This window comes from Amblyomma mixtum, chromosome 4 (genome assembly GCF_055824585.1).
Source record: "Amblyomma mixtum isolate Tamu chromosome 4, ASM5582458v1, whole genome shotgun sequence".
Taxonomy (NCBI): domain Eukaryota; kingdom Metazoa; phylum Arthropoda; class Arachnida; order Ixodida; family Ixodidae; genus Amblyomma; species Amblyomma mixtum.
Window position 1 is genome coordinate 157,616,506 of NC_143015.1, and position 22,095 is coordinate 157,638,600.

Consider the following 22,095-nt stretch of genomic DNA (forward strand, 5'->3'; position numbering starts at 1 on the left):
CGCTTAGACTCAATAAAATTTTGAACTAAAAGTTCTAAATATTAATTTTATCAATTATTTATTTAACAAAAGTTTTGATTAAGCGAGATTTTTTTCAAAAAAAAAACAAGTAAAAAGTAGCGTGGTGTGGTAGCCAGCGCTCATGGCGGAGAATAGTCGGCGTGCATTTCGGCGTGAAATTGTGCCGACCATTACCGTCCTTGCACTTGCAGTGCTTTAGCGCCGATACATTTGTAGCGTGATAATCGGGTCTGCGATATTCCCCGATATAAGCGGCAAAGCAACAGTGTCGTCCACCTAGCGGTGCCTTTGTGGGGTCTCCGTGCTCGTTCAACATGGCGGCGATCACACGGCTAGGCAGATTGAGCCTGAAACTCGAGAAATTATGGGCCGTGGGGCCTTTGCAAGCCCGCTTCCTGTCGGTGGCGGCCAAGCAACATGCTGCGTGTCAACCCCTGTCCACGGCACCGCTCCTGAGGCTGCACGCGCAACTGTTTCAGGTAAAAATGCGCCGCCCCGGAGGCCTAAGGAAGGCAATGCGTCCGTTTTTCCGACAAGTAAAAAAAATAGCCAAGTTGTTCAAAAGGACACTCTCGTTATTAAGCACGCCGGAAAAGTGTAGGCCGTGTGCGTTGTGTTTTGCGACTACGAGAGAGTTGTTCGCGATGTCTTTTCGTCGCACCGGCGATCTTTCTCAACTTTCAGTTCCACGCACGCCGCAAAATCCCGCTTGACCTTGTGCCGCTGATCCTGCAAACGTGACCACGGCGATCGCCGGTATCCGTGTCTCGCTTTCAGGGGATTATCGCAGTTGGCGCGTGTTTGCGCAACTTTTCGAACACCTCGGAGGAAAAGGGACATTAATTTTGGCGACATCGCGCGAGGGCGACGAAGCGCAATGTCCTCTCCAACGTCGGCAAACTGCTTGCGGGCGTGCTTGAATTCGGAACAGTGTCGCGCTTTGAATGAATGCGTTGAGGTCATTGCACTTTTCGATAGGAGTTGTGACCGCATGGCAAAGTGAAAAGGGACCAAGCATTGACGACGAAGAGTTATCGCGTGCAAACCGACTTCCACTGCATGGCCAGTACCTCGTCTTTCTGTGCGGTGCCGTTGGCATTGTGTGTAAATGCTTTCGCTGGGATACGAGAGAGGTTGGAGAGCAAATAGAAGGAGCACGCGTGTTTTATCGCCTTCCACGCCGAAGCCGCGTTGCCCAGGTCGAGGGGTTCATTCTTGATAACGCCCCCGTAATGAAACATGTGCGTTTATTTGGCGCTGTTTCAATTGATACCTATCTAATGGTCGCGTCATGTTAGTTCTGATCTAATTTTTGCGCTCATTTCTTGTTTTAATAGTAATCACTGCTGAGCGCTTTGCTTTCTTTTTTTAATTGTGTGACCGATCTTCCATGACCGCATTTTTACACCAATCATAGTACGCAGCATTTACATAGTGCTGTCGTGTGTCAGCAGTTTGGATTGCATGGAAACAAATTTACGTAAACATGCCAGCATAATAGTGACACTGTGTTGTAACCTGCTTCACTTTTTACTGCCTGCTACCTAGACTCCCTGCCATGATTGCTTGTATGACTGAATATCATACTGTCATATATTTACTTGCAGTGAATCATTGGACGAATTCAAATTCATTTAACCATTGATTTGAAATGCAAAACACTCCTGGTCACAGTAGATGGCTACTATGGGGTCTCGTGGCTACATTTCGTCTAGTGTGTATACAAGAAGCTGATTAATCGAGCAAGCAGCTCTGCTATTATTTGCCTCTAAATGTTTTTATGGTGTCTGTTGTATGCCTTGAACTTGCATTTCTTTCGGGGTTTGGTCCAAACTTAAATATATAAATGCGTTTTTTTTTAATTATAGAATAGTGCAAGCTGCCTTAGGCAACTAGGTTTAGAATATTGTAAATAGTTGTGGCAGTGGGAGCAGTATGGATTAAGACATTTGATGTCATCCTAGGGCTTCAGAGACTAAAGCAGAAAAATGAAGTCGCGTGGGGTTGTTTGGTAAGCGTTTTTATGGGGTGTTGAAATTCAGCAATTGCCATGTTTTCTGTTACTATCAGAAAATGAAAGCACTATCACATTGTGGCATTGGAATATCTATGGATGGCTTTGCAGCCACGCTGACAATATTTCTTCAGACAAGCAGGAACCCATAAAGGCGTTAATGTAAATACTCATTTTTCTAGGTGCACATGATGTTGCTGTGAAATCTGCTGACTTTTACACGAAGACGTTAATGTAAATACGCATTGTTCTAGGTGCTCATGATGTTGCTGTGAAATTGCATACTTTTGCAGCTGCCAGACGGAGAAATTTTTCTGTGTCCTTGTAGATGTAGAGTAGACCACCAGTGTGGTGCCTACCGAGACTTGAGCGTCGTTATTTTGCTTTCTCATTGCAGGTGCAGGCGCCAACACAGTTCCTCCTCCCTACGCGGTCGTACAGTGACAAGCCACCCTTAACACTTGACTCCATCCGTGACCGAACCATGCTTGTGCTGAAGCTCTACGACAAGATCGACCCCGAGAAGGTCAGTCGAGCGCACTGTCACTTCTCGTGGTTCTTTGCTAATTTGTGTAATTTCCAGAGTCCCGCATTCTGAAAGAGTCGTTTTGAGAGATATGCATAACTTCTCATCAGGTACTGAAACAGCGCACGGAAAGAAACTTTTCAGCAAGCGGGGTTTTTGTCAACGCGAACTTTGCACTCTGTAATTGTCAAATGCGTACATGGCATTAAGAGGGGCAGGAAAAAATCCCTTTTTGCAAAACGGTGAATGCTTTCATGTTAGTCTCAAGGATGAGGATGATATTGCTTTTGGCAGATGGGAAATCATTAATTTCGAAAGTGGCTGAAATTAGACTGTGATGTGATCAGAGCGAGCTATTATGAAAGTGTTGATGTGAGGAAGTGCCTTTTGTACCTTTAATGCATTGTTATGCTGCGTGTGTAGAAAGGAAAAATGGGTGTTGCAAAAAAGGCCCGATTCTAGAATGCAGTCTCTAGCTGTTTGCACAACATGCAGCTAAGCTGGGCTGAAAAAAATGCAGATTTATGACATGAAAATTAAGTTCAGCCAATTGGTAGCAGTAGGCCATGAGGCCACAAATAGCAGTCATTTAGCAAACACAGGTGAAAAGTGATAGCACATTAGTCTACATATCCATTTAACTGAAATTAGTTAATGGAGAAGCTGTATGTTTTGCTATGTTACATGCTGTATGTTATAGAGAAGAGTAGTTCATTCATTCAGAGCTAGTAGGAATGCTAGTAATATTGTGCTTGTTCGGAGAGCTGGTAAGGCAAGGCAACAGCATTTGGTTGATCAGAGCTTGCGTCAAGGCTAGTTGCACTGATAGAGAGTGCCGCTTAGTTTTTACTGAAATGGAACGGCAAAAGGACGAACAAACGTTTGGGTGCTATGTATTATCAGTCGCGTTGTCCTGCTGGTGTTACATTCGTTGCTAAAACTGAGCAGTGTTCTCTGTCATTGATGTTTGCTTTCACCTGGACGATTTAGCAGTGTCTAATATGGACTGAAATAGAAACTACCACGGACTTCACCGATGGTGGGCATCACACAAGCCTGTAAGAGAGACACCGCAACTGGGAAACAGCATGTTAGCACTAGCTTTAAGGGTATGTCACTCATGGAGGCCTCTGACAACAGGGCTGTGAGAGCTAGAGATAATTTCAGTCTTCCTTATGGCCTTGCTGCTTTTTGTAATGTGGGAACAGTTTGATACACTGTGCTTATGGCTCTGGGCTTTCAATATTTGAGGCCCCTTTGAGCATCAGTAAATGTATAGTGGTTTAGGAGTCGAACAGAATAGTCTAAGGTGCATTACGACTGAAGCTCGATAGAGTGTCAGCTGTGTGATGCTTTGTTTACCACAGAGCATCACTCTTGGTTGCCTTTCATTGAAAACTCTCACTACCGTACCATGATTGCTTGTTGCACGGATCATTGCTGGGTGCATGGAGCCTTGTAGGCTCCGTGTATATATCGATATGCTAGTAGGAGCCATGTTCTGATTTCCTCTGTTCCGTGCAGCTCACACTTGAGTCGCATTTCATCTATGACCTGGGCCTGGACAGCCTGGACTGCGTCGAAGTCATCATGGCCATTGAGGATGAGTTTGGTCAGTGTCACGCTTCGTTGGTTGACCCCTTTTGCAAGCCGAATACAATGTGTAAAGGAAAAGCAATTCAGTGCTCATTGTCATAAAGAAAGTGGTTAGTTGTTGTAAGGGACAATTGCTGTGCTCTATCCATTTCTCAGTGTATCCTGCGTCTCTGTCATTCGGCTTTAGGGCATAAGACAATTCATATAACCGCGCATCTATCACTGCACTTCTTAATCAAAGTGGTTTGCTTCCAGTCTCTCACAGAAATCGCATCTGTCGCCTAAAATTCTTTTTTCAGTTAATCAAAGGTCAGTACAATATCGACACATCCAATATTATATCGTTCTCCTCAGGGTACAACACAAGACAACGCCATGATTTTACAGTAACACCATTAAACGCACGAATTAACACCTTTAAGTACTCTTCCCCAGAACGATTACAGACTGGAATAATCTAACTAATGATCCAGTAATCCAAACTTCACTAAAAATGTTTGAAACCCACCTTTAACTTTTTTATAATGTCGTACCGCTACATTTCTGTGTTTTGTTTGTACTTTTTGTAATTGTGTTCTTGATCTTAAATTGTTGATCAATTGTTCTTGAATTGTTTGCTTGTTCCTGAGATCGTATTGTTGTTTCCAGAATTTATGTATTTCTGTATTGTGTGCCCACCCTGCGAAGGTCTTGTAAAAGATTGCAGTATCAATAAATAAATAAAAAAATATGGTATTTGTTTCAAAATTTCTAAATAGTAAAACTGTCTGAAAGAATGCTTGAAACGGAGCGTGCTTGCAATATTATCGACCTTGTAAGCAATGATAGTTCCATACAAAAGGTTCACTTGGATGTGCATCAATAAATGACGATTTACTGGTGGAATTTGGCGCGTGGGGGCCATGAATGTTCTGTCGTTCCGCTGGCACTTGAGGTGCTTAGGAACCACATACTAGTTTTTTTTGTGTGGGTAGCAGACACAGTTTTGATGAGAAAATTTTATGCACGTAAATTGTGTCTCGTCCTGTTTTCAATGATAAGAATGATGGAAGCTTACTAATTGAATGACGTGGCTTGTTGTTTTTTGCTTTAACAGGTTTCGAAATTCCAGACACGGATGCAGAGAAATTGGTGAAACCTGCAGACATCATCCAGTATGTGGCAGACAAAGAGGATGTTTACAAATAGTGGGTGGCCATTACTATAAGAGGTCAGTGTTGCTTGGTGTGTAGCATGTTGCCTATTTTGCGATTTACTCTCCTGCAGAGCTCCGTGTCAAATTGCACTGATGTAAGGGTGTAACCCTGTATGCACTAGGTAATCTATCATGCAGGAGGACCAAGAATATGTTTGAATAAAACTTAATTAAAAAGTGAACTAGTTTGTTTGAATGGCTATTTCTGGTATAAATGGTGACAATAAATGGCATGTTGTGCTCCTGCTTGTATTTGTTTGTTGCTACTGCTTATCTACATAGCTTTAGAGCTGTAGGCTCCTTTGCAAGCTTGCAAGCTCAATAGTGGCATCTGTGATACCCATATATGTTCGGTCAACACTTTCATAGGGTTAAGATAGGTTAGTCAAAAGAAATTTTTTTTTGGCCATTAGTTACTCAAAGATTTGGTGTTAAGTGCTTTTTTTAGCTGTTGTATTTCTTATACAATTGCGTTCTGCCTTGAAGAGAACTTTGTGCTATGTTGTGCAATCTTTTGTGTTTGGAAAACTGGGCTCTGCACTGTTGCATAGGTAGAAATGCTAAGAGATTGTGTAGCCTCTTAGTAGCTCCTAACAAAGGCTAACTGCTGCAAAGAGAGTAGAAAGAACTACCGAGCCACTTACTCTGTCATGTAATGTGTATGGGTGTTTCATTTGTAGGGTCATGTAATCGGCAGAGAAATGACTGTCATGTTTGCCAAGCATATCAGTGCTACAACTGCTGTATGTTCTGGAGGAGTATTATATAATGCTCATGTGAGCATTGCATCTTCTCAGTGGGGACTTCTGGGTGTATGACAGGCGCTAAAACTTTTTGTGTGCCGTAGCTCTAACAGCTTGTCGTTGTAATAATAGGGCTCTCACTCGTAACTAAGGCTTCCTGCTTTATGGGTACAAAAGTTTGGAATCACTGTATAACTCTGTGATGTGGGCTGTCACTTTGGTGTAGCTCTAGTGCAGTGATTCTCCTTGTAATTTTGATTCCACCGTGGGAATAATGAAATTTTGGTGGAATTTTAGAGCTATTAATCTACAGACGTTTGTGCTAGGGTTTACAATAACTTTTACTGCATTAGAATCATGATGGTATGACTCGTGATGTCACGAAAAATGTTCGTACCATCCAAAATGAACACAATCTGTTTGCAGAAGCATACGAAGTATTTCACGCAGATCTTTTTACTGCTGACGATTTATTTACTGCTGCGCGGCCACTGCTTGCTACTGACTGTGTATACCACACTGCTGGTGATTGCAGCAAAGATGCTGTGCGGGCAAAGCTTAGTGTCTGAGGGTGTGGTTGTGGCTCACACATCCGCATCATCCATAGTGGTGTGGGAGAGCGTTGGGAACATCATAAGTTCTTCCAGTTGTACACAATTCACCCCGGCCAGAAAATTTTACGAATTCGTATCACCACAAACTTTGTATCATCTGTGAACATTTCATTGAGATTCTATTGTATTGTATTTGTATGTTTAGGTGTAAAATTTTTGTCGTTTGAAAGTACCGTTCATGCCATTGAGCAGATCGCCTGGTCTGTTTGATACATTTGCTCATGTCTCGCTGCCTACGCTGACATTATGCCGTGACTGTAACACGACTTCTTTGAAATAGAGCACCTTCAGTTTGTACTGGTGCGGCATAATGGGTGTAGGTTAGTCGGGGTGGCTCACACTTTCGCTCCTTGTGTCGCAGGTTGCCGAAAGTTTTGTACGGGTCTCGTCCACCCAGGGATGGGCCTGTTGGCTTGAACTGCCTTCGGAGGATAGTACGCACCTTTTTTCTTTTTTCGTGTACAGTAGAGACAAATAAAATTTGGTTTGTTCTACATTGTGCCCGGGGCCAGCTATAAACCTGGCCATGCAGAGCACAGCCCATGATGACGCTTGATGTGTGCTGTGTTAATGTTCGCCCACAACTTGTCCATGTTGTGTTTGGTGCTTTTTAAATTACTCTTTCTTAAAAGAGGAGCCAACCCACCTAGGGTTAGTTTGATGGTTGCTGGTTCTGTGAACATAATCGGGAAATACTTGACAAAAAATTGCTTTTTATTATAATTTTTCTTAAAGAAGAGATTTCTATTCCTTTGAGCATTTTTGTCGTGCAAGCTGCTAGTTTGTGATTATGTGCTTGTCTGCTAAATCCTGTCTTTTTGGTCTACGGTGTTTATCTACAATATTCCACAAAACTATCAACTGTTAGATCTGTTGCCAACGAGCTCGCATCCAACTATTGTTAGGGGACCTACTTCACTGATGACACTTGATGGCTCATTTCTGTTTAGCCTGAATTTGACCTGCCAAATGTGGCACATACAGTTTTGCCATCAACATCACAGTTTTGCCATCAACATCCTGCATTTGCTGATCATCACGTTCTTGTGCTCTGCGATGTTGCGTTCTGGACAGTGTGGACATTTTTGCTTCCTCCACACTTTCGACTGCTAAACTCGTTACAGGAAGTTTATGTGCATTGCTGCTAGTTACTGACGTTTAGTGTACAGGGCTGACTGAGAAAGGCATTGTTACATTTTTTGAAGGTCATTCTTTACGGTGGGAACGAGTCATCTGTTACCATGAGGGGAATGGTGATATCTAAATTAAAAAATAACAGACTATGTTACTTCCTTATCTACTGGTCATTTTTTATTTATTGGCTAGAACATTTTAAAAACCTTTTTATATTATTGGTTACACATAATCAGCTGTGGCATTAAAAAGTTGGTTAATAGTTTATTAGTGGTACCAGTGAGTCTGCCACCAAGTATGAATATACAGGGTCAATCACACTTAAAGGGAACACTACTTCACGTGGCCACATACCCGCGTAGTGTCATTGTATCTTACCCATTCATGAATCACTGCAGAGTGGTGCACGAGGGGAGGGACCTCGACGTGGTGCTTCGTGTCATCTTCCCCTTTGCACAGGTTTGCCACTGGATCACGCAGCCACGCAGAGCCGTGTTCCCCCTAAGTGTGATTGACCCTGTACGAGCGCGTTCCAGAAGTGCATGTCTGCTCCATCTGCTGGCACCATGCTTGCTATCCGTACCAGTGCCTGGACTTTTTAACGCAAGCTTTAGTTTGCTCCTGCCTTCGCACCTTGGCAGTCTGTGTCACGCTTTCGTTGTAGCTTTGCAACGAGTTGTAAAAGGGCTTATGCGCAGGTAACGGAGTGTCAGCTTAGTGTAGACAAACTAGCGTGTATGTGCTTTAGAGCAGCTAGCTGGTTGCCTACTGCGTATGCGCTATGGACAAGTGGGTACGCTCGTCTCGTACTGCACATGCACAGCTAGTCTCCAGCTAATTGTACCAGTACATCTCCCGTGATGCTAAAACTGCCTGCTTGCATACTTTGCTGAGCACTATATGCTGTCATATAGTCAGTGCCGATTATACCGGCCGGCATAAAATGGGATCCCACTGTACATTCGGGAACTTTTCAGTGATTTTCACGAACTATATGCGGCGCTGCATTGGAGCAAAGATGGCCACCATATAGAAGGCTCAGTCTGTCTGCAGCCTGGCCGCATTAAATGTTTCTTTGATTGCATGATTGGATCACGTTTTTGCATTGAAGGGGAGTGCCTAGCTTTAGCCAAACACTTAGTATTAGTTGGTGTAAAACGCGGAACTTATGACAAACTGCATATTGTCGACCTGTGCCTGCAAACGACCGCCGTGCAAGCCAAACCGCGCATGATCGCTGTCCCAGGGCATATTTAGTGTTGTCAAGATTACCAGTCCTGAGAGTTCCTACATGCTGGGAAAGTGAGAAAAATGCTTATTGGGTTTACTGTTTCATTGTCAAGTTCGATAGGGCTTTTTGAAATCACTGCATAAACTCTGAAAGCTAAAATGGGTCACGGTTGTTTTGCTTTTGAACCGCTTGTGCTTCGATTTCAATTCAGCAAGTTGAACCCTCGTAGTATTTACGGGTGGCCATCACTGCAACCAATGTCTTTGTGCATAATACTTATGTGTAGAAACTTGTTTAGAGCACCGGAGCTGTGTTGTAGAACAGTCATAGCGTGCAAGTGCCCTCTTAAGGGTATTGTGCTGGTTCCTTGCTTTTATTTCTATGTAACTTTGCTTCAGCGCGAGTACTGGCCATGAAATGCAGTGCCTGTTGTAAAATTTCGCTGCCTGCTTACCACTGCACGTTGCAGCGTAAACTCGATACCGTAGTCTGGGCGCGCAACGGCGCTGGTGGCGCGGGTCTCTTCGCTTTGAGGTTTTATTTGCGAGCCGTGAAACACGAGTGTTTAGCATGAACAGACACCAGTATGAAAATATAAATGCAGAGAGGAAAAAATAGAATGGCAGCACTTTAATTTCAGCATTACGGTTGCATCGTGGCAGCAACTACAACGACCAGCCACGATTATCACCCTAGTCGTTCAATTAAAACCAAAGCTATAATGGCACAGAGTTCTTGCCTGGAAGAAAGAAGTCGTCTCCCTGAAAATGCTGCTAACACACGACCTTCGACGCTCTGACTGGCCTGCCGATCCGCAGTTTCTTCACCCAAAGCTGCCTTCTCTAAGGGCTGCTAGCAATGGTTACGGAATGGAATGATCTTTTCCGTCTCTACATTCAAAAAAGTGCGCAGCAGTGCTGCCGATTTTTCTCCTTGCCAAGACGTTCAAGGTACAATCACCGAAAGTGCTTGCTGCGCAGCGGGAATTTGTCGGGTGAGTTCTTAGACCGGATCGATCATGGCGCGGCCGTAGTGTGTGGCTTCTATGTCGTGATATTTGCCAGTATTTTATAGGAAAACTGACAACAATGTCTGAATATGCTGACAAAGCACTCTGAAAGGAGCAAACAAATGCTTCAGTGTGCTGCTAATCCTCCTCAAGCCTGTTCCATATGCAGGTGACACCTTCCTCGAAAACCTGTCGCTCGATCAGCAAGAGCGACGAGGTTCATACAAGTTGGAAAATTTTGGCCGTGACATGCCACTCAGTCGCTTGCATGTGAACCAGCCTTAAGACTAGTTCGCAACTCCGCCGCAGCATGGCATCAAGTTTGTGAACATCGATATTTTTATTTTTTTTAAATCTCACAGTAATGAATGTGCGCTCAGAAAAGAACTTGTGTAGTGAAGTATCAAGTTGCAGCAATTTTGCTGTAAAACTTCACAAGCAAAAACACTGAATTGTGGTCTTTACGACACTGCACATGCAATATGTGCCGATATTGGGGTAAAATTTCTGCTTGGATGTCGCAAAATGAAATAATGTAAGTTACCTAACCCCAAGAGCCCTACCAACTCTTGTTATAGGTTCCTGAATCGACCAATATATTGGACACTGTGCACAAACATTCTGTCGAATTGGAGAGCATAAATAATATTTTTTAACATATAAATTGAGCATCTTCAGTATCTTAGCTGAAACTCTGTGAAGAAAAACAGATGCTGCGAAAATCTTTGATAGCGTCCAAACAAAGTCCTAGGAAAACTGGCGGCAACATGTTGACTGCTAGCGTCGCTGTGCTAGATCGGAGCACGCACGCGCATTATGTGCAAAAACTGCCTAATTACTTTTGCTCATGGTCAGTTCAGGCATAAACGATTCGCTTAGTCGGTAGCATTTTCTGACCGAGTCCTCGGCAAGAACGTGCTCTCCGTCGAGCGTGATGGAGACTCGTTGTCTTGAGCTCACGTTGTAGAGTGGCCATTCTTTGCCATCCACTTTTGGTAGCTCCCTGCAGAAACAGTTGACAGTGCCTTAAGCCTTGCTACCTAGAGTACTGTAAGTCACACTTGTTTAAAATCTGCGCTTTTTCGGGAAGTGATGTTTCTTGAAGCTGGGGTTGTTAAACCATGAATAATAATCTGCGCATGCGTAGATTGCCCGAAGGCGCTCGGTGTGGGCGCACTCTTGCTATTGCTCTGGCGCAACTAGGCTAAAGTAAACTAATATTCTAGTTTAACTATTTCTAGTTCACTTTAACTAGGCCCTCTGTAAACGGACCACGCTGGTGCTAAGCATAGCGTGCACCATGTGCCATCAGTGTGCACGTCCAGATGGTGTCTGGGGCCGGCACATGATGCTGTAGGGAGGAGATCAGCGCATGCGGCAGTGGTACACGCTGTGCTAAACGTCTCTAGTTTTAGCGTAACTTGTACCATCACTGCGGCCGCCAATGCACAGTGGTTTCTCGCTTTAACCGATGACGCTGTGCAAGACACTGCCCCGTTTTCTTGATCGACAGGTTGTGAACTTGTGGTACAAAAGAACACATGGCCATATAAACAGACGGACTATTGCTGTACTGGTCTCTTTTTGTGGTCTATTCTTGCTTCACCCTGCCCTCCACTCTTACAGGTTTTCATCTTCCTTTCCTTCCCCAGTGCTGAGCTGCTACGCGTAATCCTGTGCTTGACCTCCCGCGCCTTTGCTTTTCCCACTTTCTATCTCTCTGATCGAAGCTCAGAATAGAAAATAAACTAAACAAACTGGGAGCTGTAAAAATAGACACCTTTAGCATACCGTGTTACCGTTACCGGAGTACCGGGTGCCCGCCCACCGCCGCTGAGCCTGCGCTGATTGGTCCCGATGCTCCCCGCGCGCGCGTAGCTGCCGAGTACGTGGCGCCATCTGGCGTCGTCAAGGCGATTTGCGCATGCGCATTGGCTGCGTGCGGGCTCACGGTACTCCGGTAACGGTAACACGGAACACGGTATGCTAAAGGTGTCTAATGGCGTTATAAGCGAGTTTTTAAGAGACGACAGTAATTATCAGGTTGGAACTTTTTGGCTGCGCACTCTTGCTCCAGGTGAACATATTATCCTATCCTGCATGCTTAACATTCGCGCCATGACGCTCTTCGTATGCATGTATTAGCTTTAATGTGCTGATTGTAAAGTAGACAAATGTTGATTCTTGTCCTGGCGTTAGCATTCAAGTGACGAATGAAGAAAGAATTACCCGCTCCTGATGAAGGACAACGCTATTTCCATTGTCCGCCTGCTCAGCGCCTTCTCTGGCGGGTCCCCGCGGTCTTGCTGAATCGGAGTTCCAAAAATAAAATCGACGTCCTCGAGACGACTGGCTCCGGGTTGTTTAGGGAACTTGGAAAACGACGGCTGAAAGATGTCAGAATTATTAAATAGAGCACAAATGTCGGCTTGTATCCGACTTCGACGTATCTCATTATAAAGTCTCTATACTGCAATTAAAATCGAGTTTTCTCAGATTTATTTTTTATTTGATGCAGCCGGGAAAAAACGCAAGTGCCAAGGGTTAATTGGTTTGTTCATAGAAGGCTGTGGCCAAGTATTACACCAGGGTGGCCAAATCACAGTGGGAAATCAAAAGGAAGAAATGGGCTTGGGCAGGGCAGGTAATGCGAAGGCAATATAGCCGATAATCCTTAAGGGTAACACAAACTGGATTCCAAAGGAAGGGAAGCGTGGCAGGGGGCAGCAGAAAGATGAGTAAGAAGTTTGCAGGGATAGGGCGACTGCAGCTGGCACAGGACAGGGTTAATTGGAGAGATATGGGAGAGGTATTTGTCCTGCATCGGGCGTAGTCAGGCTGATGATGATGATGTAGTTGGGAACAAAATTAGTTCCCTGCTAAGTTTGACAGATTTTGACAATAAATGTTCGAAAACAACCAAAGATGCTGGATGCATACAGCGAGATAAATTGGAATGTAAACAGGTAGAATAAGGCAGCAGGAAAAGTGCCTGCCTTGAGTTGACCCCACATGACTGCCTGTCTGCAAGAAGGGACAGCTGAGATGAAGAGAGCTGTATTGTTTGCGGAAGTAGCCAGCCTGAGTGAATGCATAAGAAGATTAAAAGTTGCGAGCTTCTTGGGTATTCCCAAAACATGCTTCAGTGAACTCCATGTCAAGGGTCTCACAAGGTCGAGACAGTGTTCAGAATGGCTGAACTTGCAGGAATTGTAAGAATGACCTGTCACTACCAGAACTTTGAGAAGAGTAAAACGGTCGCTTCAGAGTGCGCATTGATGAAGTACACATAGGGATGGGTACATATACGATTATGGGGAGTCGCAATAGTATTCATCTTGATGCGACGTGACAGTCTGTTGGTGAGTAAGAGATAGATGGGGTGAGAGGTGCTGTCCCGCATTGATTGGTTATGCGCCCGGGTACTTGAGCAGGAGGAATGAAATTAAGTGACGCCACCTTGTGGTCGAAGCGGTAGACGAAGACGCGGTTTTTCCGGGAGCTGAGGTAGTCGGCGAAGCTGAGCACCGGGCACTCGAACAGGACGTCGCCCAGCAGCCGATGCGCCCAGGACAGGTTGGAGCCGCGCGGCGGTCCCCAGGAACCCTGCGCGTACAGGTCCACCAGCTTGGCCGGGTTGTTGACGCCGTACGCGGTGAGCAGCTCCCGCAGGGCGACCCGCATGTAGGAGTCACTTTCGTCGCCCTCCTGTGCCAGGATCTCGAAGAGCGGCGAGCCCTCGTTGAACACCGTTCCCAGCAGAACCTGTGTGTTTAGAGACGAGACAGAAGAAAAGACATCGGGCACGTGAAGGTTGGGCTTCTTTGAGTGGTGACCACTGTTAGCCTGGCACTCAAACGGAAAGGTCCTGGTGCGCAGAAGGCCTGGGGACTCCGCCGTAGTCATCAAATGTGAAAGTGATCTCTCAAACCTGGTCACCTGAGTCCTGTGTCTGTGCTGTGTTGCCTTTGTTCTGTCTAAATTCCAAGTTCAATGGCGCATTTGGGATACATATCTTTGGATGAGTTAACCAAAGAATATGGAAATAGAGACACTCTCCTGCGTTGTTTCCATTTAAACGTTCAGTCTCTACAAAACAAAACTGCTGAACTTGAGTGCCTATATAATAGAATACAGAATTGCTTCAATGTACTTATGTTTACCGAGACCTGGCAAGCTCATGAAACGGATGCGTTTTACCTTCCTAACATGAAAACATTTTATGTTCATAGAACCAAGCGCCGTGGTGGGGGCGTATCTCTTCTTGTAGAAAACTCCTTACAAGCCCGTTCATTGGCAGACTTCTCTGCTGTTACAGATAGTTATGAAATTGTGTGTGTGCAGGCAAAAGATATCGTTATTGCAGCATGCTACCGTCCTCCAGATGGCAATGTGTGCGATTTTTTTGAGTTCCTGGACAATATGTTAACATTCGTAAATGAAAATCATTATAATGTCATTATTGGCGGTGATTTTAATATTGACATGTCATGTAATACCTCCAGAAAAGTTGAATTTGAAAATCTGCTTAGTAGCAATGCCTGCTCTAACCTTATAAATATGGCTACTCGGTTGACACCTACTTCAGAAACTACTATAGATTTGTTCATAGCTAATTATGATATAGGGTCCATCACTACAGCTATTCTTCCCTGTTCCATTAGTGACCATATGGCAATATGTTGTAAGGTTGACACTAATCCGTTTAATACAACAGAGAGCCCTGCGATGTTTTCTCAGTTGGTTTCACAGAAAACACTAGACTCTTTCCGTACAGAGTTAGAAACCACAAGCTGGGACTACATCCGGAACATTGCTGATGCAAATGCTGCATATGAAGCGTTTATGGGTCGTTTCTTATGTATCTATAAAAAGCATTTCATTCGTAAGGAACGTGTAAAAAACAAAAAATTATAAAAAACCTTGGATGACCCGTGAACTTCATAAAAAAATCCATAAAAAAGATCGACTTTTCAAAAAATTTATGAATTCCCGTAATGAGGCGGACCTTCTAGCTTTTAAACGTTTCCGTAATGTTTTAAATAAAGAACTGAAAAAGTGCAGGGACGCCTACTACTTTCGTTACTTTTCTAAGTGCTCAGGTCGAATGAGTGAATTATGGAGTAAAATGAATGCTCTTATGGGACGTGGGCAGGAAAAAGATTCCGTAGTAGAGATTATACATGACGGAAAAACGCTGAGAGGGGACGCAATGGTTAATGCTATTAACGAGTTCTTTGTTAACAGGAATGTGACTGCACGCCCTTCAGGAAACAACACAATGCAAGGTATAGCTAACAATAATACTTTTTTCTTAGAACCAACCGACATTCAAGAAGTTTGCTCTGTGTTTGCAAATTTGAAAAATTCGCGTAGCTGCGACGCTGACGATATGCAAATTAGTCCAGTGAAATATGTCCTTGACGTTATAAGTCCCATACTAACCTACATATATAATCTTTGCCTTTCAACTGCTGTTTATCCAACAAAAATGCAAGTGGCTCGAGTGATTCCGCTATACAAAAAAAAAGGTGATAACCGAGAAGTTTCGAACTACCGCCCCATATCAATATTGCCTGTGTTTTCTAAAGGTCTGGAAAAAATCCTATTCAAACAACTTTCACGTTTCTGCCACAAATATGATATAATCACAAAATCACAGTATGGCTTCCAAAAACATCGGTCCACAGAACTGGCACTTCTTGATCAAAAAGAATACATTTTGCAAAACTTCGAGGATAAGAACTACGTTCTGGGGATTTTTGTTGACTTTACGCAGGCTTTTGACAACATTAATCACTCTATTCTTTTTGATAAATTACATCACTACGGTATCAGAGGACATGCACTTAATATGTTAATTAGTTATCTCTCTCACAGAAAACAATTTGTTCAAGTAAGCCATTTAATATCTAATCAGAAAGCAATAGTCGCAGGCGTACCTCAAGGAAGTATTCTTGGTCCCTTACTCTTTAATTTATACATTAATGATATAGTATGTATATCATCTGACCTAAAGTTTGTTATATATGCAGACGACACTAGTATATTTGTGCCTTCATCCTCTTGTGCTGACGCGTTCGTTAAAGGAAACATAGCCTTAAAAAAGTTGGAAGCTTGGACAGACAGTAATCAACTGAATATCAATACAAAAAAAACAAAAGCAGTAATTTTTCACCCCAAGGGTAAGCAGCTATCTACCGATTACGATCTTCTGTTTAGAGGTACAAGGATTGAGGTGGTCGAAATAATAAAGGTATTGGGCGTTTTCTTTTCCAAGACGTTGCAATGGGATGACCACGTAAACCATATTTTGCAGAAATTATGTTTCATAACAGGTATACTCAGTCGAAATCGCTATGTCTTTCCAATGTCTGCAAAACTATCCATTTATTACGCCTTATTTTCTTCCTACATGAACTATTCTCATTTAGTCTGGGGCACAACGACCGACAAAAACCTCAGTAGTCTTTTAAGGATGCAAAAAAAGGTTTTACGGATCATTAATAATTTGCCTAAGTTTTACTCAAGTAAACCTATCTTCAGAAATCTTAAGGTCATTCCAATAACTAAAATGTATCATTATAAACTCCTACGCGAATATAAACTCAGCATCAAGGAAAATCAAAGGCTGTTTTTGGACATATCGAACTTAGAATTAATAGGCAACGCGGCCTATAATACGAGGACAACAGACCGTTGGAAAGTGCCAAAATGCCGTACGAACTATGGGTTTCAGAGTCTTAGGAATAACCTGCCTCGATTACTAAATGAACATATTAAAGCGGAAACAGATATTTTAGGACTAAATTTCCGGAACCTGAAGGCGTTGTTTTATTAATTTGCATGTCCCTAATACACACCACACATTTCATAAACAAAACACCTTGTACAGATACTTAGCCACTGTTTCATTATAACTGCATGTCTTTATTTCCCGACCGTTCCATGAGCTTGTCGCCATATCTTTCATAAAAATGCCAAGTTATAATTTTGTTTGTTTCTGTATATATCTGTACATTTTGTTCTGTACATTTGTTTCTGGATTGTGTTGCTTTGTTGCTGTCAATGCCAGGGGGGACCAAGATTTTTTTTCAAGCCGTAAAGGAACGGCTTTTCTTCTTGGCCCCTTTCACAATGTGTACGTCATGTTGTGAAAAACAAATGAAATGAATGAATGAAATGAATGAATACGCGCGCATGGGTGTTTTTAACGCTATAGCGTTAAAGGGGCTGCGAAACACTGCTTGGGGGGATACCGGCTATACTTCAGGTGGGTTCTTTATGTCACACAGATGCTGACTTAAAAAGAATTACAGGAATCGATGCACAGGAACGGGAGTTATTCAGTGAAGAAATTTGAAAATACAAGCAAACAAAACGCTGCCCTCAACTCGATTTTGGCGGGGCTTCCCACTCCTATTTTGCTCTCCCAATGACGGCACCTGGCGCAACCAATCAAAACAGCCAGCCAGAGCACGTCGCGGAAGTTTGTACTCCATGGTTGCCTGCTCCCTGTAACTCGTTCTCGCTGAGACTAGCAGCGTCGTTTCCGTGCCAGAGCGCCCCTGGTGGTGTATTTTTATTTTACTTGCTTTGCAGGGCTTTCATCTAAGACAAGCAAGTTGTTTTTGTTGATCTAATATAAAACGCAGACAGGTGACAAAATGTGTCTCTATTTATTCACACAATTTGCAGTATATTTACTGTTTGTCCGATCATCAAGCTCGCGCCAGGTGATGTCATATCCGCTGCTAAAAACCCGCCACTGTGTGGCGACACCATCAGAGCCATGAAGTTGTTTTTGGGAGGACATTAAAATATTAAAAAGCGGAATATACGCGGTATTACCGACGCTATTATAACTCACTGTATGCAATCAACAGCTTAACTCACTTAATCACTTAACTAAGATTGTGTTCCGGCGTCGGCGTTGTGAGCGGAAAATAACGGGCATGTCTGTGGCAGGTGGTGCCCAGAGAGCATCCTGTCTTCCTTTCTCGTGATTGTTTTCGTGTTGCGCTAACTTTTATCACAATTTTTCAAACTTATTTACAGTCTAGATATCTTTTTACAGCGAGAGCTGTTATAGTTTGGTTCAGCAATATAGTCCTGCATTCTACCGTGGAATCTACAGTGTCATCCGTAAGGTCTCAATTACTAAGTGAAATAATTTAACTCAATTAAGGGAATGCAATTATTTAATGCAATGCGATTTCCATATCCCAACCATGGCAGATGGCCGTCACCTGCCACGAAAGGCAGGTGAAAGAATGGAGAAAGGGAAATCCCCTCTGCACAACAGCTTTCCCTTATTCATGCACTAAGCCGGCAAGCCTAGCTTTACAATTTCCTTTACATGAAAACTGCATTGACTTTTACTCTACACCAACTCTGAATCCTGAACTTGCATGTTTAGATGACTTCCCTGGCTTTAATTAAGTCATCTTGTTGTTGATGAGCGTTATCGTGTTGTTTCCAGTATCTGGGAGTTTACAGACTAAGAGAACGATGTAACAACACCACCACCCACAGGACCTTTAACACACTCATCCTTGAACCCTACAGACACCATAGAAGCCCACTCCCATACCCAAATGGAATCGATCTTGTTCACTTCCCTAAGCCGCTTGTGTCATCTATTGTTCAAGCTGGCCTACCAACTGAAATGGATCTTGATGATGATGATGATCAGATCTTATGGTGCAAAGGAAGCTTAGCCTAGGAGCGCCATGGCACAACGTATGTTCGTCTACACAAGATGGGGCCATAGACACATTTTCCAATCATTTCACTCCATATGAGCCGAGCACCAGGCCAGGGGTGAGCTTGTACCCATTTTATCACCGGTGAGTACCCGGTGGCACTGGGCATCGAACCCCGCGCCTCTCGCATGCGAGGCGGATGCCCAAACATTTTGACCACCGCTGGGTTCAAGGAATCGATCTTGTTTGCCTCCCTATGCTGCCTATGCCCTGTCATTCGAGCTTGCCTACGCAAATGGAATTCTTCTTGTTCACATCCCTACACTGCCTGTCACATATCGTTGAAGCTGGCATACCCAAATGGAATCGATCTTGTTCGCATCCGTACCGTGCCTGTGACCTATCGTTCAAGCTTGCCTGCCCATCTAGAATTTATCTTGTTCGTATCCCTTGGCGGCCTGTGACGTATTGTTCCAGCTGGCATGCCAAATAACTGGAATTGATGTTGACCGCATCCCTACGCCGCCTGTATCTTTAGCCGCCGCGGTGGCTCAGTGGTTATGGTGCTCGGCTGCTGACCTGAAAGACGCGGGTTCGATCCCGGCCGCGGCAGTCGAATTTCTTTGGAGGAGAAATTCTAGAGGCCCGTGTACTGTGCGATGTCAGTGCACGTTAAAGAACCCCAGGTGGTGGAAATTTCCGCAGCCCTTCACTACGGCGTCCCTCATAGCCTGAGTCGCTTTGGGACGTCAAACCGTATAAACCAACCAGCCTGTATCTTTCATTCAAGCTGTCCTACCCTGTGGAATCGAATGAGGTACTCCGGATTTGCCATTCTCCAGCTCACGCTTTCAAACCGAAATATCCGGTATTACTCGGGCCTATACCACTGTCCATTGAATGAGGGTATGAGTTTTGGCACATACGACGCCATTTGTTCCGCTAAAATCACTTCATACAGCAGTAAAAAGAAACAAAGATATGAAGGGTGGCTGCACTCGCCTCTTTGTTGTCGTTGTTCTGAAAGCGGCGTGCCATGTGCCAGGGGGGCTGCGGCAGCTCCCGGGACTCGTAGTTGGGGCCGAAGGAGAAACTCCGCCCCGCTTCCAGCAACCTCTCCAGGGGAACCTCGGTGAGGCACGTCGCGGAGCTCTGGTTCTGGCGACAGCCCACGGCCTCGGAGAACGCGTACGGACTGGCTGAGAAGACCCTGCACAGGTCCCGAAGCAACGCGCCAATGCGTAGTGTTCCCGGAGAAAAACTGAGCATGTTGCCAAGTCACGCAATCGTGCCTAGAGATGTAAAATTTCAAAAAATTTTGAATGGCATGAAAAAAACCCGTTTCTTTCAAGGTTTTTTTCATGAAAAATTGGAAATTTTTCAAAACGTGACAAAAACAGTTTTATTTGCAACAGACCAACGATTAATAATAGTCCAGTCGCATATGCAGTTATAGATGTCATATTGTAAACGAGCTTCTTGTTATTTTGCACTCATAGAGTTTCTTACTATTACCTAGAGGGAAAGCTGGCAGCCCGTCTATGGGAGTTTGCATGGCGACCCCTCGAGACCACTTCAGCCACCATGGGCGCTCAAAGCATCATGGGGCGGTGAGCTACTTGTTGCGGAACTGCAACTTTTGGCCAAAAAATAATAGAAAAATAAGGCTGTTTGATAACTACAAACGTCCTAACATTCAATATCTTGTCTAATGATTGCAACAAACGAGCAGAAAAGCATTTAAGTGCAAAGTTTGCCCAAAATAAAAGACGACTCGCTCTCCTATTGGCCAAGTAGTGAACACTATAAAAACTAATATTTTGTAATTAACAGGCGCGTTTTTAAAAGTAAATATGTTTTAAAAAAAGATGTTGTTGCTTAAATACTATAAGAGGTTTTTTAATGGCATTTCGGAAAAGTGAAACCTTTTATTGGCGTCGTGTGTCGTCGCGTTTTCACTACTATGGGTTTTGCCCACTGCGTTCGCGCGAAAGTCGTCTGCGCACACACACGAACAGCGTTTTCGAAATGAAACGTCTTAGTAGTGCCGCTCCGGGTTCCCGAAAAATTACGACTGTGCCGCAACAAGTAGCTCACCGCCCCATGATGCTTTGGGCGTCCATGGTGGCTGAAGTGCAGCGCCGCCAGCTTTCCCTCTAGGTAATAGTAAGAAACTCTATGATTGCACCGAGAAGATAAATAATTTTTTGCACTTCAGGCGAATATGGAGATATAAATATCATATTTGTGGAACGAACTTCTTGTTCTTATTGCACTGAGAATGAGAACATGAAAACTGATTTATAAGTCACTCTATAAGTCACTCCACGTTTCTCCACGTAAGTTACTCCACATTTTGTTAGATGGCAGTGCGAGTCCATCACGCTTGATCTCGTTTAGTATTACCAGAGTTTCAGGTGTTATTGTGTAGCCGTCCTACCCAGTCTCTGTCGCCATGAAGCTGGGCGTATTTGGCGAAAACCGCTTAGGTGCACAGCAGCCTATGTTATTGATGCCGTGTGTGTCGCGCTGTAGAATTTGCAGTCATTTTGTTCTACTTCAGCCATGAGTTCAAGTATTAGTGTGTTTTTAAGTCATGTCCGGGTCTTATATGTGACCTGGCCTTCAACCCGCTTGCTCGCAGCCCGAACATTTTAAAAGCACTACCTCGCACCGGCGATGACAACTGCTCTCCAATCATTCAACGATACATGCTGTATTGGTTTTCAAAGCAAAAACAAAAACCCAAACTGAAAGCAAGCAATCCTAAAACCTTGAAATTGCATTGTGAAATTTTCCATGTTTTTTTTTTTCATTTTTTCTCGTCTGAAAGAAAACGAAAAAAACCGTTTTTTTTCCCAAAATTGCAGTGTTTTTTTTCAGTCCTTCGCATCTCTAATCGTGCCTGATCGATATTTTAGGATGACACGAAGCTTTACAACTACCGGTGGCCTGTGGCAAGATAGAGCTTAGGTACAACAAAGCAAATGATGCGTTACTCATATCCAACAATTCTGGACAAGGCATTGTTGAAAGGGAAAGAGTTTATCCCTTAGAAATTTTTTTATACACATCTATAGACTGTCCATAGATTTCTGTCTATAATGTCTATGGACTCTCTATAGACAAATCCTAGAGAACAGTCTATAGGCAATACAAATGCTATAGACAGTCTTTAGACAATCTAGATTTATGGCCGTACACTTTTAGTAGACTTTTGTCTATGGACTATGAATAGACGGAAGGCAGTAGAGTCTATAAGAAGTCTATAGAGTATTTTTATAAGGGATTACGGCAATTTTTTTCA

At 43.7% G+C, this 22,095-nt stretch overlaps 2 protein-coding genes across 2 annotated transcripts in view; one reads left to right on the forward strand and one right to left on the reverse strand.

The window, feature by feature from the left end:
• Positions 1-199: 199 nt before the first annotated feature.
• ND-ACP (NADH dehydrogenase (ubiquinone) acyl carrier protein) lies at positions 200-7,265 on the forward strand. The gene is made up of 5 exons (XM_089541046.1): positions 200-500; positions 2,433-2,561; positions 4,086-4,173; positions 5,254-5,367; positions 7,071-7,265. The coding sequence occupies exons 1-4, from the start codon at positions 336-338 to the stop codon at positions 5,343-5,345; spliced, it is 474 nt and encodes a 157-aa protein (XP_089397172.1). The 5' UTR covers positions 200-335; the 3' UTR covers positions 5,346-5,367; positions 7,071-7,265.
• Positions 7,266-10,837: 3,572 nt separating this feature from the next.
• The window catches only part of LOC149348941 (acetylcholinesterase-1-like), a 29,481-nt gene continuing 18,223 nt past the window's right edge, over positions 10,838-22,095 (reverse strand). Inside the window, exons 9-12 of the mRNA XM_089541870.1 lie at positions 19,791-19,998; positions 13,543-13,848; positions 12,313-12,470; positions 10,838-11,086 (exon numbers count right to left, since the gene is read on the reverse strand). Coding sequence (XP_089397996.1) covers positions 10,915-11,086; positions 12,313-12,470; positions 13,543-13,848; positions 19,791-19,998 — 844 coding nt within the window. The 3' untranslated portion in view covers positions 10,838-10,914. The remainder of the gene's footprint in view (positions 11,087-12,312; positions 12,471-13,542; positions 13,849-19,790; positions 19,999-22,095) is intronic.

What these genes read in the sequence shown, in the direction of transcription:
- ND-ACP (XM_089541046.1), top strand. Translation starts at nt 336, where the DNA reads ATGGCGGCGATCACACGGCTAGGCAGATTGAGCCTGAAACTCGAGAAA. An exon ending in TGCACGCGCAACTGTTTCAG is followed by an intron (nt 501 to 2,432) that starts GTAAAAATGCGC and finishes TTCTCATTGCAG; the next exon opens with GTGCAGGCGCCAACACAGTT. An exon ending in GGCCATTGAGGATGAGTTTG is followed by an intron (nt 4,174 to 5,253) that starts GTCAGTGTCACG and finishes TTGCTTTAACAG; the next exon opens with GTTTCGAAATTCCAGACACG.